Source organism: Thunnus maccoyii, chromosome 3 (genome assembly GCF_910596095.1).
Source record: "Thunnus maccoyii chromosome 3, fThuMac1.1, whole genome shotgun sequence".
Classification (NCBI taxonomy): Eukaryota; Metazoa; Chordata; class Actinopteri; order Scombriformes; family Scombridae; genus Thunnus; species Thunnus maccoyii.
This window is the reverse complement of record NC_056535.1, coordinates 2250322-2268127: the sequence shown is the minus strand read 5'-3', so window position 1 is coordinate 2268127 and position 17806 is coordinate 2250322. Positions and strand designations below refer to the sequence as shown.

At 40.5% G+C, this 17806-nt stretch overlaps 1 protein-coding gene across 4 annotated transcripts; it reads right to left on the bottom strand.

Annotated features, from left to right (window-relative positions):
* Nucleotides 1-396: 396 nt before the first annotated feature.
* usp48 (ubiquitin specific peptidase 48) lies at nt 397-17104 on the bottom strand. Of its 4 annotated transcripts, none has more exons than XM_042406757.1 (28): nt 16945-17102; nt 16315-16452; nt 15702-15822; nt 15377-15518; nt 13640-13767; nt 13325-13449; nt 12781-12889; nt 12469-12602; nt 12231-12316; nt 11803-11982; nt 10665-10802; nt 10317-10466; nt 9801-9884; nt 8167-8278; nt 7757-7899; nt 7155-7229; nt 6887-7011; nt 5452-5574; nt 5254-5315; nt 4922-5032; nt 3618-3748; nt 2991-3097; nt 2583-2690; nt 2122-2316; nt 1824-1949; nt 1597-1645; nt 1461-1487; nt 397-1157 (listed from the first exon to the last, which is right to left on the bottom strand). In XM_042406757.1, exons 2-28 carry the CDS (start codon nt 16446-16448, stop codon nt 1135-1137), a joined length of 3048 nt encoding a protein of 1015 aa, XP_042262691.1. In that variant the 5' UTR covers nt 16449-16452; nt 16945-17102; the 3' UTR covers nt 397-1134. The 4 variants fall into 4 exon arrangements, with proteins under 4 accessions (XP_042262691.1, XP_042262689.1, XP_042262690.1 ...); XM_042406755.1 differs by having other exon boundaries at nt 9801-10001; nt 16945-17101; XM_042406756.1 differs by lacking the exon at nt 16945-17102 and adding an exon at nt 16625-16876 and having other exon boundaries at nt 9801-10001.
* Between the last annotated feature and the right edge of the window lie 702 nt (nt 17105-17806).

Sequence of the window (17806 nt, the reverse complement as noted above, 5' to 3'; positions counted from 1 at the left end):
AAATAAAAAAAAAAGTAAGGTCATCATACCAAAAATGAGGTTTGAGACATGATTTGCATATTGACAATAGCTTATATTTCAGTGTAACATCTGATATAGGCAATCCTATATCACATTTGAATTTAATAAAATATTTCACTAAAACCTCCATCTGATCTGTCTACATGCCTGATCCACAGAGGGGCACCAGGTAATGTTTCATGTCAGAGGAGATCAAAAAATTGTTTTTCCAGTCCTTTATCTAGTTATTTAGAAGACAACATAGTGGAAATTATTATTAGGTTTGACTAAAATGATCCTAATTTCAACAATACAGAAATAAACACTTTACCACAATTACTGCATTAAAGCTGGCTATTTGTTGAGTCTAATAATTACAAATATGTGAGGAGAGGGTGATTTGAAAATAACTTTATTGTCCATAAGAAATAACAGTGAAAAGAACAGTACATATCACTGCTTGCATTCTGTTTCTCACTTCCAACCCATGAGGTTTGCACTGCTGACATTTCTGCAAGAATTAGCCTCTATACATACCATGTAGTTATGTATTCCTAAATGCCATGTGGAGTATATGGATATAGATTTGCTGTAGAGGTAATAAATGTTCTAACATTTAAGAGCAGTTATATTTGTAATACTTAACATACTCGTGCATTCTTTTGACAAACCTGAAAAATCTGCAGTGAGAACACAAGCTTCCACATAATGGAAAGAAAGAACATTATCTTGATTTTTTATTCTGCCATAATTTAAAAAGAGTCAAAAACAAAGCTCATGTTTACAAGTAAGAGTAGAACTTAACTGAAGCCAAGCTTCAGAATACGACAGATCCACTTAGCTTCCTTAACCTGTTTCTATTAGTCAGGCAGAAGCACTACCACAGAGTCCTTCAGAATGATTAGGAGCTTTAAATACCAAAGGCCAGCTAACTTTATGGAGAGAAAAAACAGCGGATTTGCAACATAGTCACAGTTTTATTAAAAGAAAGCCTACTCAAAACGTAAAAAATAAAATAAAATTACTAAAACAAATTAAAGCACTTATTTATATATGGACACTTGACAAATTCAAGCTTCTTTTTTTTCCATCTGTCATCCGTCCAATTCAAGCATAGCTACAGCACTGATTTCCTCAGTGCCCAAGAAGCCCAGTGCCTGCAGAAATAGACAGAAATTATTAGACCAACTCAGAACCAAAAACACATCACCAAAAAAAAAAAAAAAACAGAACTACAACATGAGCATGTTAAAAAGGTGAAGTTGAAACTCTGAGGCAAGAGACTCACTGTCCATATTATTATTCAAATAGAATAATGAAGTGGCCATTCAGTCCCATTAGTCCCTCTCTACTTTACTACAGCACTAGTGCAGATAAAGGGGAGATGTTAACTTCCCACTTGATGAAGGATGAAAAAGACAATTATTTTTAAAACCAATGAAGAGAAAATGAATGCTCACCTTTAAATCCCTCTTCAGGCATTCTCACTGTAAATTAAGTAGAAGACACAATGTAAGAAACTAGTATAATGATTCTGCTTTCTTTATCAAGGTATATATAACCAGCTATAATGGAGGTAATGAAAACACTACTTACCCTGATAGACATCATCCATTGCAGCGTAGTCTGCTATCGGCTCATCAGCCTGTAAGGAAACAATGGCATGAAATATGGAAAATGTCTGTATTCACCATCATAATGATCTGATGAAAGTAAAGTTTAAAGCTGCAGTGTTTAAGATTTCTACAAAAACCAAGCCACAAGAAAACCATAGTACTATGTGATGATCAGACAGGGAGGATGCAGGTTGCTGCGTGATGTACCTTTAGACAGATGATGCTCTCTGGGATGACACCCAGGCTGCCCAGTGTGGCTGAGTCATCCGTCAGACTTTTTCCATCGATGGAGAGGTTCTGGTCAAATGGAGCCACGGAGAAGGCGTGCATAATCTACAGGGTGACAAGTAGAGCAAAGAGCAAAGAATGACTGATTCTGTAACAACCACTTTATGTGAACTAACTTCCTTTCATCATATCCATCTTCAAGATGTCAGAAACTCTATATTTCACATTCGATTCAAATGCTTCAGACTTGTATTCGTGGGAGATTTGGGCCTCCCACCTGGATTTTCAGCTCTTTAAGGGTCTGATTAGCTGAAACTATGAGTGCTTTCTCTCCTCGGAGTTTCCTGTGCCGGGTGCTTCTCCTGATTCCACCTAGTTTGGTCACGTTGGTTACAGGAACAGCTGCTGCTGCTTCTCCTGATGTTGCAGTACTGTCGTCACTCAACTTAAGCCGCTTTGCACCATCTTGTGACTGCAAGTAAGAAATCAGACCATCTATCAAGGCTAGAGCTAGACAATATCTCTGCTTATTGTCTTACAAACACCAAGAAAGGCCCATAACTGTCAAGGAGTGTTAAATTAAAAACAAAAACATAAATGTAATCAAAGTCTGCTGCTACTATCTTGCCTCATAGAATTTCTGTTGCTAGCAGCAGTAAATTGTTATGTGTGCTCTGCATGTGGTGTGCACCTGAAGTGATCCTTTAGTTTACTGCTATCATATGGTGAATGACTTACCTGACTGAAGTCTGGGTCTTTCTCTCCATCCACCTTTGGGTGTTCTTCCTTGTCCTCCTCTGCCTCAGAGCTGCTGGCGTTCAGCTCTGGGGCTGCCTCTTTTATCATCTACACAGAGGACAACATCAACACTTTAACAACAATGCCTGATACCCACTGCAGGGCCTTGAGGTTGGGTCAAACATCATTTAACATGAATACTGGGCTTCCATGGGAATGCTCACCCAACTTGGCAGCAAACTACCTCAATCTAATGTAATGAATTTACAAGTTCCCCAGACATTCTTTCATGTATCCTGAAATTTTCCATGACCCTGAAGATGAGTTTTGCAGGTGATTGATGTCAAGTCTACTGCCCAGCAACAAACACATTTCAGTGAAAAGACTGTCTTCATATATTTGTCATACCCTCTTGTCTTCGATGACTTTGCGGATGTAAATAGTGGCTTGGGTGTACTCTCTGAGGTCCCTCTGCTGCTGGAAAAGAAAGCCCTCTCTGCACTCCCAACACAGATCTGAGCACATGAACACACACACACACATAAACATCACATGAATCCAGGATGCTGAAAAGCCAAAATAGGTGAAAAAATACCCTACCCAGAATTGACCCTTTGAGTATCAAACTGAAGGATTGAAAGGTGGCTTATTAAGTGTGTAGCTGAAGTTTACACATTTAGTGACAATAAAGACAAGTTAACAGAAATGTATTTGGCAGGGAGTGGCTGCTGTACTCAGCTTGGATTGATGGTGGGTGTTGGCTTCCAATGTTGACCCAATTTCACAGGGCACAAAAAGTATGAAAATGTCAGTAGAAACTCCTAAAATCTATGGCATAATCTGTCCATAAGCATTTTATTTTACTGTGAAAATGTCATTATTGGAATCCACTGTAACAGCTGACTACAGCTGCCACCCTCAACATAGCAGCAAGATACACACTTTTTAATATCACTGTAATTTCATGACAATACAATAACCATTTTTAAAGTGAACATCTGAGGTGAATCGCTCCCTCCAGTGTTGCACTCTTACCAGGCTGAGTGGTGTACTGGGTGGTGGGACCAGTGGGTGTGGTCTGTTTGAAGCAGTGGATGGAGATTGGCTGGTCCACAATGAAGAGTCTGCTGATCACGTCCCATTCGCTGGGCCAGAGCAGAGCTATACTGTGCAGGATAAACAGCACAACATGAGACCACAATAGTGTCCACTCAAAGACTTCAGTTCAGGGCTCTCATTGGATTTATTCATCCAATGAGGATTTTCCTAAAAAACAATGTATAGACTCAAAAATAATCCCTCTCAATCATCACTTATGACCCACTAGAAGTGTGTGGTAGTGCATTTGTCTACCGAGACTCTGCCCTCTGCCTGTATCTTTTTATTTCCTTATTATTTTGCTGTGTTGTGGAGGCTTCTGAGCATCAACCTTTGGGCAGTGGGTGTGTAGCCGCCAGCCAATAACAGTGTGCAGGGTGTGAGGTCTGGACTTATAGCGTAGCGACCAGGTTACATGGCTGTCTCCGTCTCTCTCCTCTGCTCTGCTCTCTGTCTCATGGATGTATAAAGAGCTGCAGGTGTGTGTGTGTCTTCTAGATTGAGGGTGAGACTGAGCTACACACATGCAGAGCAGAGAGATCACAGCAGACAGGATGAAGCTGCATTCACACAAAATCCAGCAATGCAGCACCTTCCTGCAGGGTTGTGTGGCGGTGTGCGTGTTTGTTTGTGCTTTAAGACGTAACAGATATGAAACAATGTATTTATCTGATTCAAGTTCTCGCCAGCTCCACTCACTCTCTTCATTCACTCTCTAGCTCACTTGACCGCTGCTCTCTCTCACATGTACACATGTAGATATGATATAAGCTTAAAATCACTTAAAGTGATACACTTGTTTTACATGATTGGGTCATTCTGTGTCAAATCAGACAGAATCCAGGAAAGTGGTTGTGGCATCATCTCAGACTTTGTTCAAAGTTTGTCTACATGATGTTTGTATCCCAAAACCAGGGCCTGTAAAATATTTTTGTTCAATTCCAATGTTTTTATATTTTTTTAATTTTTACACTCAAAAATGCCTTATCTGGGAAGCCATGTTCATCCATTAATATCTTTGTAGGATGGAAGACAAACATGTTGTCAGTATGACTGAAACCGTATGTGGTGATACACTGTTGTTTGTTATGGAGAGTGGGCTTTAATTGCTGCTCCAAAAGCTTTTTCCCCATCATGTCACAAATATAATTCTAATGGAAACACAGTTTCTCAGAAATGTTTTAGGGATTTTTGTTGTGGATGAGAAGCACATATCGGTCAGTTAAATAAGCAGCACTCACTGTTGTGCATCTCCGTTGATCAGGGAGTCGTATGTGAACATGAAGCCTCCGTGGGGACAAAGTAGCAGGCTGTTACCCACGTTAGACACTGGAGAAGATTTAGTGGGCCTCCTACAAAATACACACACAGATGGGAGAAAATGACCTTTAAATTAATGCAACCCAAAAAAATGACAATTGATTTCAGTCATTACTAATTACACGTGATCTCTTTACTTGCTCTTTTATAGAAAGCTTACCCGCTTCCTGGGTGCATGCAGTGAAAATTAATTCTGACAATGTGGCAACAAAAACAGTAGCACTATTTAATTTCACTGCTGAAACAAACATACCTGATGAATTTTCTCCACTCATCCACAAAAAACAGAGGGACAATATAAAGCACATCTGTGTCCTGGAGACAAAACAGAGAGGATTTATTCACCTGAATCAAAGTACAGTGTGTCATTTCCACACTGTAATATATTTATTACTCATTATTAAAAAAGAGTCCTGCAGACTGACAGTTTGGTGCTCAGCTCTGTAGCTACCTGAGGCCACTTGGTGAGTGTTGGCCGGTTCTTCTCATGGAAGAGGTTGAGCAGCTGGTTCTTCTGGTCCAGGGCCATCATCTTACTGACAGCCTCATTGTCCTTTTCTTCTTGCTCTAATGTCTGGACACACAGGAGGAAATATTTTAATTCCACAACTAACCCAATGGTTCACTCTATTTTGACAGATTTCCCAACTGTGGATGCCATGACTCATTACTCTGTGCTTGCTGTATGACCAAAGCTTTTTTAAAGATCCTCTCCAGACATGTATTAAGATGTATAAAGATACTCTGCTCGGAACAATGATGTGTGTCTGATATGGTTTTTCTGCAAAAAAAGTATAATTACCTCTTTAAAATCCTTAAAATGACATCTACTTCTTATCCCTCATTAAAAATTCCAGAATCTATGAGTATGCAAATATATTCAAGGTGGCGTGCAGCAGCTTCTCTGCCTCCTGGTTATGGTGAAAAGAGTGTTCTTCTCTTAACATGAGTAAGTGTGCAGATAACATGACCAGTACAACTAGTCCAACCAGATCTGATGAACTTCTGAACATTATCAACAAGTCACCTGCCTCACTTCCACCGAAGCTTATAATTATATAATGCATATAATTATCTTTTATTATAAATGACTGGTTCCTTAGATTTGTGATGTAGGATGTCCTGAATCCATTTTTTTGAGACTGTCCTTGGTACACTGCAGTTTCAAAGTGGAAATGCTCAACCACGGCGTTGACTGCTTATTTCGCTCCTGGTATGTCTTGCAGCATATGAAAAACACCACACTGACATGTTAACAAGGTTAAAAACTTGATTTTCATTGGAGGGGGTCTTTAAGTTATGTTGATACGGTTCCAAGTTAAGGGGTAACAGTGAATTAACAGAACCTATACACAGCTGTTGTAGCTAACATGCACCCCCTCCAAATCAGGTAATGAAGATACCACCTGGACTACAAGAACTGTGATTGGTCAGCTTGGCCTGCTAGGGTTTCCTATGCTGCTGTTGGAGATTGTTGGTAGTGAAGACAACATTCAGCAAGTTGAAAAAAATGATCATTAATATATCAAAAAACAAACAGGATTTCTGCAGGTATTCATGGTTGAACAGCAACAATTAAACAAGACAAACTTTCACATTGTCACTCTACATCACAAAGTGAATCACAGAATGTAAACACAATAACTGTGGGTTATATAATAAAAAAGAGAATACAGCCTGATAATGTCTGTCTATCCCAGTCTGAGCTATAAATCAATTACTACTCAAGAGGCATCTATGGCAGGATGGCTAATTCCACCTTTACATAACAATTTTCATGCAGGTTTAGAGAAAATACTTTTAGAAAAATAATACAAGAAAAATTAAAGATCCAAGTAAGGGATCCGTGTGGTGCAACACTGGATGGTTTGTAAATGTCCACTCACCAGGCACTGCTGACATTGCTCTTGGTTTTGGGTGAATTCTGGGGCTTTGGGGAAGTACACCCTCAGCTTGGTCCAAACTTCAGAGGATACCAGCTTCCGTTCAGTCTCCAGAATACTCAGGCCTCCTACAGCGAGAACAAACATATGCATTTAACAACCGACAGCAGCTAGATGGCCTCAAAGACATGAGATTCAAGTATGAGTGCAATGGAAACTATTTATTGTTTGAATTGCACAATGTCATTCTAAATGCCATGTGGAAAATTACCGTGACTGCAGACAATATCCTCATTGAAAGTCTTCATCTCCTCCTCGTTGCCCTCTGAGAGCTCTGGGCCGAACTCTAATCAAACCAAAGAATGTTTATGCTCAAACACAGACACCAAACAAACATGCAGTGGGGCATGATGTGAATCAACCATGCCCTTAATAATATGACATATTTTACACCTAAAAACACACTTTGTGCATTTGTCATCCTCCCGACTTTGATGATCCTCTGACATTTACTGTAGCGCCACCAGCAGGTCAAAGTTTTCATTTATCTAGTGAAATATTTCAATATCTACAAGCCATGAAACTTGGTTTGGAGACATTCATGGTTCCCAGAGGATGACGCCTACCAACTTTGGTGATCCCTTAATCCACATAAACTAGCTTTCCACAAGTGCAGCATTTATGTGCAGATCACCATTACCACACTGACTTCCAGTTGAAATGATGTTGTTCTACAGCCTATACCAGCCTATGACAGTTTATAATGGCCTTTTGTTAATCAATGAATTGAATTATTGTAATGATCATTAAATATAGAGCCACCATAAATAAAAGACTAAACAGGTGAAACAAAATGACATCCATTCTTCCAACCTTTGCAGTTGTTGGTGTGTGGTCCCTGTCCATTGGTCTGGCCATTACTGTGTTTACTTTCGTGTTCATCTTCCTCCAGCTGTTCCAAAGCCAACTGCCTCCAGCTTCGCAGAGATGCTTTGCCCACCCAGTAGCCCTCACCACTGAGACAGACACATGCACACACACAGTGATAAGTACTGACAGCAATTCTGTAAGCCCCCTTGAGGACTTAGGTTTTCTATTATGGAGAACTTGGATTGGTCCCAAAATACCCCTAATACAATTTGTTCATATTTAGAAACCAATATTCTCTGCTGCATCATAGAAAAGTCTTGTCAGGCTCCAAAAACATGACGGAAGGGAAATGAATCATTAAAATATCATTTGATCTAATCTTGAACTTAGTCCATTGACACGAGTTTGTTTACCTGAGTGTGCGTTTGACCAGATTGGAGACCTCCTTGTAGTCCTCATTGAGCTGGTTCTTCAGCCGCAGCACCCTGCATCGCTGGCCAACACACTCTCGACACAGAGAAGAGCCTGGACAAAAACACAACAGTGGTAAAACATAGAAGACCAACGTTGTGGTTTTAGGAGCAGTTAGCATCTGAGACATTTCTAGGCAGAGATGTGTGTCCAGTAGGGTCCAGTAGGGTTGTACAATTCTGGTCAAACTGAGGATCACAATTCTTTTCCACTCAGAAATGAGATCAGATTTTCTTCCACAATACTTAGGGACATCGGGTTTTTAACAAAAAATACATGTATTACACATCATACTGTCTTCATGAAGACAGTCCAAGCAATATGATCTTTAGCTACTAGCAAAGGGCACACTGATTTTTTTCACCCTAACCCTTAAACTCTTGATTAAATTCAAGAAAAATCCATGTGTTTCTATTGTTTGGAGCACTTTTAAAAAATATTTTCCTGTGTGTATTTAAAAAACGATCCAAGAATTGTAACTAACAGACAGTTGACGAAGGCCTTGTCCACTTAAAAAAGGAGACTGTGTTGACAGTGTTTGATCCACTTTTATGCAAACAATTTCTACCACCTCCAATGTCCAGCAGGTATTATGAGCCTGCTTCAGTCTGGTGTGATCTTCAAGGATTCTCACAGTCTGTAGACCATTCATAATGAAGTCATTCAAATCAGCCCGTCAGGCTCATGTATGATTCCATAGTTCAGTTTTATGCTGTGGCATCAAAATGATGCATTTTTCCCATTTCTGCCTTTACTGTGGCTTGAAACTTCACTTTAATGTAACATTAGAGCAGGAGGCACCACATGAAAAGCAGTTGTGGGATGTCACTGTGTAGTGTTTGTCTAGCAAAGCACTAATCCCTTGTTTTGTTATGGTGACCAGAGCTGCATCGTTTCCACACAGCAGACTGCCCAACTTTTTACAGTGCAAACACTGCATTTTTATCAGAACTGGGGGTTCAAAAATGTTCTTTGCTCTTCCTCACCATCGCTGGTTTTTTACAACTTCAACACTTTGTTGTTCCCAAGAGGCTTTTTCTTTCACTGCATTTTACTTCTCAGTCTCTGACACACATTACATTTATATACATCTACGTCCTGCCTCCTCTTCCTGCTCACAGTTTGTCACGTGGAAAAACTCACACTTATCATTTGTTGATACAGTTTAGGGATATTTCTAGGTGCGTTTGTTTTAATGCACTTGAAAACATAAATAGATTGCAGAGGCCTGAATCAAGATCATGATCTTATTTCAATTAATTGTGCCATCCTAATGTCCAGGACACAATTTCTCATCTGACTGCAAAAAATGGTATTTCCTAAAATAACAGAATGTCCCTTTGGCACAAGTATATCCAAGCTAACAGCTATTTTTTCACTTTGAGCTTGTGATGTTAGTGATCTGATAAATTACAGTCAAGAATTTTACATCAACAAACTTTACACACAATAATACTATGATAATAATAAATGGACACTACACTACATATTTGATTTCTTGATCAGATACTGATACTTTATCAGTATTACAGAAGCCAAAGATTTGACCAGAGATCAGACCCTCTGCTTGTCTTACCATCCAGTCTCGGACCTCCACCATATCGCTCATATAGGAGCTGACCAGCTTGCAGGGAAACCCTCTTGGACTCTCCCACCTTGTCTGGATGCAGTTTGCCATGAGAACACAGGAAGAAGGAGTTGTCAATTTCCTTAGTGGCAGTGGAGTCGTCCAGCCACTTCTTCAACCAGTCCAGGGGTATAAACTCATATGGCTCACCTGAGGAGGAAGCACAGAGGAAAAACATCCCACATGAAGAAACACGTAAGCTCTGATCTTGATTCAATAATTCCATTACATCATCTGTGATAAGATCTGGCTCTCTGTACATCAACACAGTGATGTGGTGCATTAGCAGTTTTACTACAGACAAGGGAGCTGTTGTAAAATACCCCTCCTCCATTACTTTGACTGTCTCTGTACTAAGCTGTCTGTAATTCTAGTGTGTTTTGAACTGGAAGTCACAACATACAAGTAAACTCTCTTTAACGTTTCTATCAAGGGGGATTGTGGGTGAATGTGGAATGTACCGACCGTCTCTTGCAGGTAAAAGCTCGTAGAGCTCCTTCACCTCCTCATGCTTGGCCTTGCCCTTATCCACACTCTGTTTCCTCATGTCGGCCATTTCACTACACCACTCCTCAAATTTATGGTTGTCTTGGTCCACCAACCTCTGAAGGAAGGCTGTGAGACAGGACAGAGGTAAAAGAAACCATCAGACAAGCTGACAGACATAGATCAGGCTGCAGGTTTTATTTTATTATGATTAAAATGTTCATTCCATGGTGCAAACAAAGATAGAAACCGCTAATGATCGCCGGTTCCTTGTCTGGCTAAAGTCTTTGTTTGGGTCGAGGAATAACAACTACTACTACTACTCACCTGGCACCTCGACTATGGTCCTGGAGGGATCTGAGCTCTCCTCTTCCTGGAGCTTATACACCAGCATGTAGGCATTTCTGGAGCAGTGGTAGCCTTTACTGCACTTGGGCTTTCTTGTCTGGGACTTCACTGTCTCAGCTAGGGACCAGGAAGGAAGATTAACAACTTTGAGTAAGTGTATACATTTACAGACAAAGCTTATAGAGTAGAGTAAACCTTATTGTCCCTGAGGGGAAATTTGTCTTGGGCACAGTGCTAAGGTCTGTTGTGTCACATAAAATCACACGTCACAAATACATGACAAGTATTTGACACAATGCTAGAAAGTAGCTTCACATCAAAATATCTTAAAAACATAAAAGGACATTTGACATTGACAACACAATGGCTTAAAAAGAATTTAAGTGCAAAAGTGCTTGTTTATTTATTGCACATTGCTGTATTGCAGTAAGATTTACATATTAGAGTTCAGCTTCTTTTCAACCCTATTGAAAAAGAAGATGAACATTAGGTGGGTCCACTTCCAGCCAGCAGGTGGCATCAGTGTCTGACAGAGACTGTAACATATTGTCACACTCATCCAAAATTACCAGCTTCATCCAAGGTGATTTTTTTTTTTTTTCCAGTTACTGATTTCATTGTGTCCCAAAGTTTAGTGTTTGAAGTTTGAAAGCTCTGTTCCATTGTTTGTCTGTGTTGTTCCTTTGCATTTGTAAGGAGTTGTTTAAGTTCTGGAGTGGACTACTGACAGTCCTGTCTTTATCTCTGAAGACTTGCTTTTTCCTGTTTATGCAGTCTTTTGTAATATAGGGTTTATTATTAGGATAGACGACGACATCCTTCTTGGCTATCACACTGTCAACACAGAATGTCATGTGATTGGTTTTGGTAACAGTAGCCTCATCAAGCTCTAGTGCATGGAATCTAGACCAATCTGTACACCCAAAACACCCCCTTAGTGTCTTGATTGAATCATCTGTAGTATGTCTGCTGGGCCATAAATTGAAAGCAGTACACTCATTTCAGTCTTTTCATGTTGGGCTGTCTCTCTGCAAACAGAATAATAACATAACAGTACACAAGGTATCTGTGGATTTCAGGAAGTGGGGACTGTACAGTGTCCGTTAATACTACTCACCAATGTCCTCTTCAATGCCCAGCTGCAGCTTCTTGCCTTCCATCTTCTCAATCTCCTCATCATTGAACTTGTACCAGTCACTGGTACGAGCGTCTTTCACATGAGCGATGTAGTGTCCTGAGTAGGCGCTGATGCCCCGATGGATCAGCACTGCACTCAGTTCATAAACACACTTGTGGTCTGGAGAAACACACACACACACACACACACACACTCAAATAAAACATGTTTACTTTTCAACATATCGCCAGTCATCAACAAAAAAATGGGGACATGATGTAGTTTAAGTGAATTTTTCTTAAGACAGTAGAAAAGGATGCACAAGCTGAAACATGCCACCGTTCACTGACCTAGCACTGGCAACATATCATGTACAAAGTGTGTGTGTGTGTGTGTGTGTGTCTCATACAGATTCATACTGCTAATACCTTGTTTCCCTTCCAAAAAAGGCCCCATGTCCAGCTGCTCTGGAAAACTGATGAAAGTGTTGAGCTTCTTCTTGTGGCCTGTTTGTCTAGAGAAGATACAAACCTTCAGTCAAACTTTGGACTTCACCAGCAGGCATTTGATCCAATCTTGAACTTGCTGTTTTTAAATTTGATTATTCTATTCTATCAATACTGTCTGGATTTTTTTCACACAGTGCAGTGCAGAGCAGTGGCTGACCTATCAAAGACAAAGCGCATGAGTTGCAGGTTGAGGGTAGGAGGGAGACTGTGCAGTTTGATCCTCCGGGTGGCGCTCTGTTTACTCTGACAGCTCTCACAGAAATAACGGTTGTCCCCATCCAGCTTCTCCTCCTGCAAGATGGAGGCAAACAGCTTACTATAATGTTCACAAAAAAAAAGACATTCAAATTCAAACTGGACAGGTTTATCATTCTAACATATCATATCTAGTGAATAAAGTGGTGCTCATATCCTAAATATGATTGACTGCTGTGGATGTAAACACAATGTGGCAGGGGATGAATGTTACCTTCAGGAACTCTGTGACACACTCTGTGAGGTTCTTGTGGCCCTGGATGTTCAGCTCCAGCTCGTAGAATCTGGACGGCAGTGCAGAGGATCGTCCACACTGGTTACAGCTAGAAAACAACCAAACCAAGACCTGATACATCACTCACATAAAGCCCAAACATTTTGTGTCTGCAGCAGATGTTGACATCTGCTCTGAGCGTTAAAGTTCTCATACAGTTGGTGGGATGTCACTAAAAAAAAAAAAAACTTGGCAAGAATACAGACAGTGATAGATCCTTTTATCTCCTGTTTATCTACTACACTTCCTTCTTCTCTTCCCTCTTCCATTAACAAAGTTAATTATAAATGTCCTCATACTTCAAAATACTGAACACTTACTGTGCTGCCATTTTTGTTTATAAATGTGAATACATTTCAGCTTGGTTTGGCCTGTGGGTGCTGAAGTATCAAAATGAACTGTTGCTGAACAACAAGAGTGCTGATGGACAGCACTTATTAAGTATAATTAACTAGTGTCAGGTTTGAGCTCTGACTTTCCTTACACAGTTACGTAGGAGAACTGTCCACAGAACTGCTGCTGGATGACATTTTGCAGGCTGGGGTTCTTCTGCTTAGACAGCGTGTCCTCCAACAGAGACAAGAAGAGCTTTGAAAACTCCTGGGCATCCTGAAAGAGAGAGGTCTGAATTCAATGCTCTGTGAAGAAACCAAGCTACCACAACATAACCACTCATAAACATGTCTGCACTCTCTTATCTGTGTAGTAAGTTATTAATCCTGTGCAATGCTGAAACAACTGATTATTCACCAGCAGAAAATGAATCATCTAGTTGTTAAGAGACTAAATTCTGATTCACCTGTTGCTGTCCTGTGTCCAAGCCCAGTGCTTTGACCAACCCTGAAGGGTCGATGTATTTTCTGTTGCTGTTCTGCAGGAGGGCAAACAGATACTGAAGATGCTCACAGATGGACTGAGGCTCATAATCTGAAATAGATAGACAAGTTTGTTAGAGAGGATGAAAAGTGAAAAAAGGACCAACCTACAGAGCAGTTTAAGTATGAGTTTGCAGTGTCACGCTAGCCTCAGTCACACACTCTCAAACACTAGCCAACATGTAAGTGGGCCTTCAGTTTTGTCAAATTTATTTGGGTAATGTTATTCTATTCTAGATGAGTCTAAAGTTTAGTTTAGTTTATTTATTTATTTGTACAAATAAGACACATAAACACACTCAAAAACAATACATATAAAGAGTAAAACAGGACTGTGCTGATGGGATTTTAAATAACAGAGAAGGGCTTATAAAGACATCTCACCAAAAACAGGAAAAACAAACAAACAGCAACATCCAAAATTAAAATGTACTGAATCCCAACTAGAATCCACTCAAAACTTTAAAAAAGAAAGAGTTTCTTTCTTATTATTTTGGACTTGCAGGTATTACAAATTGCGAGCTTTGTGTCTTCTTCACTCACACTGAAGAATTTCCACACCAACGACATGGTGTGTGTGTGTGTGACTGTACTGTCTGTGCCACAGCTGCCGCTGTGTGCACAACGTGCATGTTGTGTGTATGTGTGTGTGTGTGTGTGGTGGTGGCTGTCACGCTGTGTGTATGATGTGCATGTTGTGTGTGTGGGCTACACTGTCCGTGCACTGTGGGCACGACATGCATGTTGTGTGTGTGTGTGTGTGTGTGTGGCTGTCACGCTGTGTGTGTAACATGCATGTTGTGTGTGGGGCTGTATTGTCTGTGGCTGTGTGTGTAACATGCACGTTGTGTGTGGGGCTGTACTGTCTGTGGCTGTGTGTGTAACATGCACGTTGTGTGTGGGGCTGTATTGTCTGTGGCTGTGTGTGTAACATGCACGTTGTGTGTGGGACTGTACTGTCTGTGGCTGTGTGTGTAACATGTACGTTGTGTGTGGGACTGTACTGTCTGTGGCTGTGTGTGTAACATGCATGTTGTGTGTGGGGCTGTACTGTCTGTGGCTGTGTGTGTAACATGCATGTTGTGTGTGGGGCTGTACTGTCTGTGGCTGTGTGTGTAACATGCATGTTGTGTGTGGGGCTGTACTGTCTGTGGCTGTGTGTGTAACATGCACGTTGTGTGTGGGGCTGTACTGTCTGTGGCTGTGTGTGTAACATGCATGTTGTGTGTGGGGCTGTACTGTCTGTGGCTGTGTGTGTAACATGCATGTTGTGTGTGGGGCTGTACTGTCTGTGGCTGTGTGTGTAACATGCACGTTGTGTGTGGGACTGTACTGTCATGTTGTGTGCGTGTTGTCTGTACTGCAGCAGCTCTGTGCACGACGTGAACTATAGTGCAGCTATGTGTGGAAAATATGATGGGCAAAAAAAATCGGATATATGAGACTGACTGGGGCCAGTCACCAGTCACTGCCGATTATCTGAAAACCAGCCAATTCGATCGGTGGCTGATCGATTGGTGCATCTTTAGATAATACTAACAGCTGGCAGTATATCCACTGCTTTAGGTGTATGCACAACAACACTACACAAAATCTGGCTCTAATATGTTGATTTAAACCAGAACAATGAACTAACATAAAGAAGTTGCCAGTGTATTTACCTGACTCAATGTTGTGTTCCTGTGCTCGGGAATTGTGGCACTGATAGAGGCTCCTTCGCAGCTCAAGGTTGTGGAACCACACTTGAAGGAATGTGTTGACGTAACATGTTGCACCCAGGTTGGTCAGGCCAACAAATGTGTTCTGGTAGAGGGAGACAGAGTGAGAGAGGGGTTAACTGTCTTTTTCAAAATCCTTCCATCTCTGGCCTTATGATGACTTCCCAGGACTTTATTATTTCAGCGACAACAGACTGGTGATACAGTATGAGAAAAAAAGACAGATGAGTGAACAATTTACAGTATGAGCGGCCGATGTAAGAAATACCTTGTCTCGACGCTCTGAATTTGGGTCATCGATATTGTGGAAAGCATTTTCATCAATCTCCCCAAGCCACGCCTGTTCACCAATACCCACAAGACAGTTGGGATTCCCTTTGCAATTCCTCCTGCAAAAGCAAGGCATGATCATTAACCTTACAGTTCCATTACATACTTCAGAAGTAACATCCACCTGCAGCTCTCTTACGTGCAACAAAAGCCATGTCAAACTCCATCTAAAATGTGGCAGGTTAATGATGTTCTGCACACATAGCTACCCACCATTTTTATATATAAAGTTTAGTAACATTTCAACAGTGGGACTGAGTTCTCTGTGATGCCCACTGTCTACCATGATGTATGTTAGAGCTATTCAGTGGTATGCCGATTTAAAAAGCAGAGTGGATCATCATGACCTTCCACACAGCGTCTGTAAAGTTGCTGTACAAGCTATGAGGGCTTGTCCACAAGCACTTAAATGAATCTGACTTTTGATACACACCTCTCGGCATCTCTCTGTGGAGCTTTAAAATCAAATCAAATTTAACTTCTGCAGCTAGTATTCTTCACTGGAATATGCTAGCACAACGAAGGTATTTTAAGAAATGTTGATATAGTACCTGCAGGTTCCTCTCTTGCAGGCCGGGAGATGGACGCGGTATGCTAGCTCGATGTGCTCCTGGCTGATTTCTTCTGGTTTCACAGTTTCCACCCAACGCCAAGCCGCTTTCTCCAACTGTAAGCGGGGCGCCATATTCCTACGATGTAACATTAACCACAAAGTCAGATATATGAGTGGACGGACAAGAGAAAGTAAGAATGCAGTGGCCTAAGGTTTGCCAAACTAGTTCCAGGAATGCTAACATAGCCGGCTAACAGCAGCTAAATAGGTTGTAGCAGGTTGAAGAGATCTCTTACGAAGCAACCTACCGTTAGCAATGCAGTGCTACTTTACCTAGCCAGCTAATGTTAGCTTTGTAGTTCCCTCATTATCCCATTGAACTTAAAAATGAGCATATCCCACTACATCGCAACAATACGTAGAGCAACTGAAATACAAGAAACCACGACAATCACTATTTGCAGGGTCACGTCAGAAGTGCGGACTACCCAGTGCTAATGCTAGCTAGCTAAGATGTAGCTAGCTCGACCGGCAGTGTTAGCAAGTCATTTTCCCCTTAAGTTTCCATTTAACGCTACTTAACGCTAACGTAACGAGTTTATTGTGTTAAGGTCAAATATTATCGAACCTTTCATGCGTGCAGCTGCTTCACCAAAATATTTTATGTATTTTCACATTTTATTCACGGTTTATTTTAGATTTAGCGCCCTTGCGTCAGTTTATAAATAAATTATTTCTTTGCTCAAAATCAACACGACGTCAATAAGTGACGTAGACGACGTCTCTTTGTTGTGACGTGAGGAGGGAGCGGACACTGCCTTCCTGTTTCACTTGAAGACAGAAGACCCGAATTTTCTCCTTTTTTTGTTTTCTGTTGACTCAAGATTAATTGCAAGATGTTTTGTTGTGCATACAATATATTTATTTTTTCACTAATTACTTATTAATTTACTTTAGTAATGAAATATGTGTTTTAGTTCTATTATGCTTATATCTTGTGATGGCTTATTTGGAATGAAAAATCTATACTCCTTTTGAATAAATTAAAAAACGTGAAAGGATAAATAGATGGTGGTCTTATAGAATTGTTTTTTTATATAAAGAAAATGTTGTGCATTATTTTAAAACTTTTTTTTAATCCAGAGTTCATAGATCCTGGACTAACCTGGCTAGACTATAGCTGTACAGCCCACTGTGACGCTGATACAGCTTTTTTCCCTTCAAGTTATACTATTTATCCATGAATTTCCATGACCACTTGATATATGTGCATTTATTGTCAGTGAGCTGTTTACAATTTTCGAGGAAACCAAAGTCTATATATGGATGTATGTCTCATTAATAAAAGTTGATGACAATCAAAGAATATTTGATGCCCTTTTCAAGTTATTGACCATGTTGTTAAATGCTAATGCCTCATGATGTAACCATAGCCAGCCTGACGTAAGGCTGCCATATGAGCATATTATAAATGTAAAGACTCTTATGGT

Coding starts and splice junctions, on each gene's coding strand:
- usp48 (XM_042406755.1), bottom strand. CDS start 16,448: ATGGCGCCCCGCTTACAGTTGGAGAAAGCGGCTTGGCGTTGGGTGGAA. Junction 10,467..10,664: donor GACCATAGTCGAGGTGCCAG/GTGAGTAGTAGT, acceptor CCTGTCTCACAG/CCTTCCTTCAGAGGTTGGTG. Junction 5,575..6,886: donor AGCAATGTCAGCAGTGCCTG/GTGAGTGGACAT, acceptor CTGTGTGTCCAG/ACATTAGAGCAAGAAGAAAA.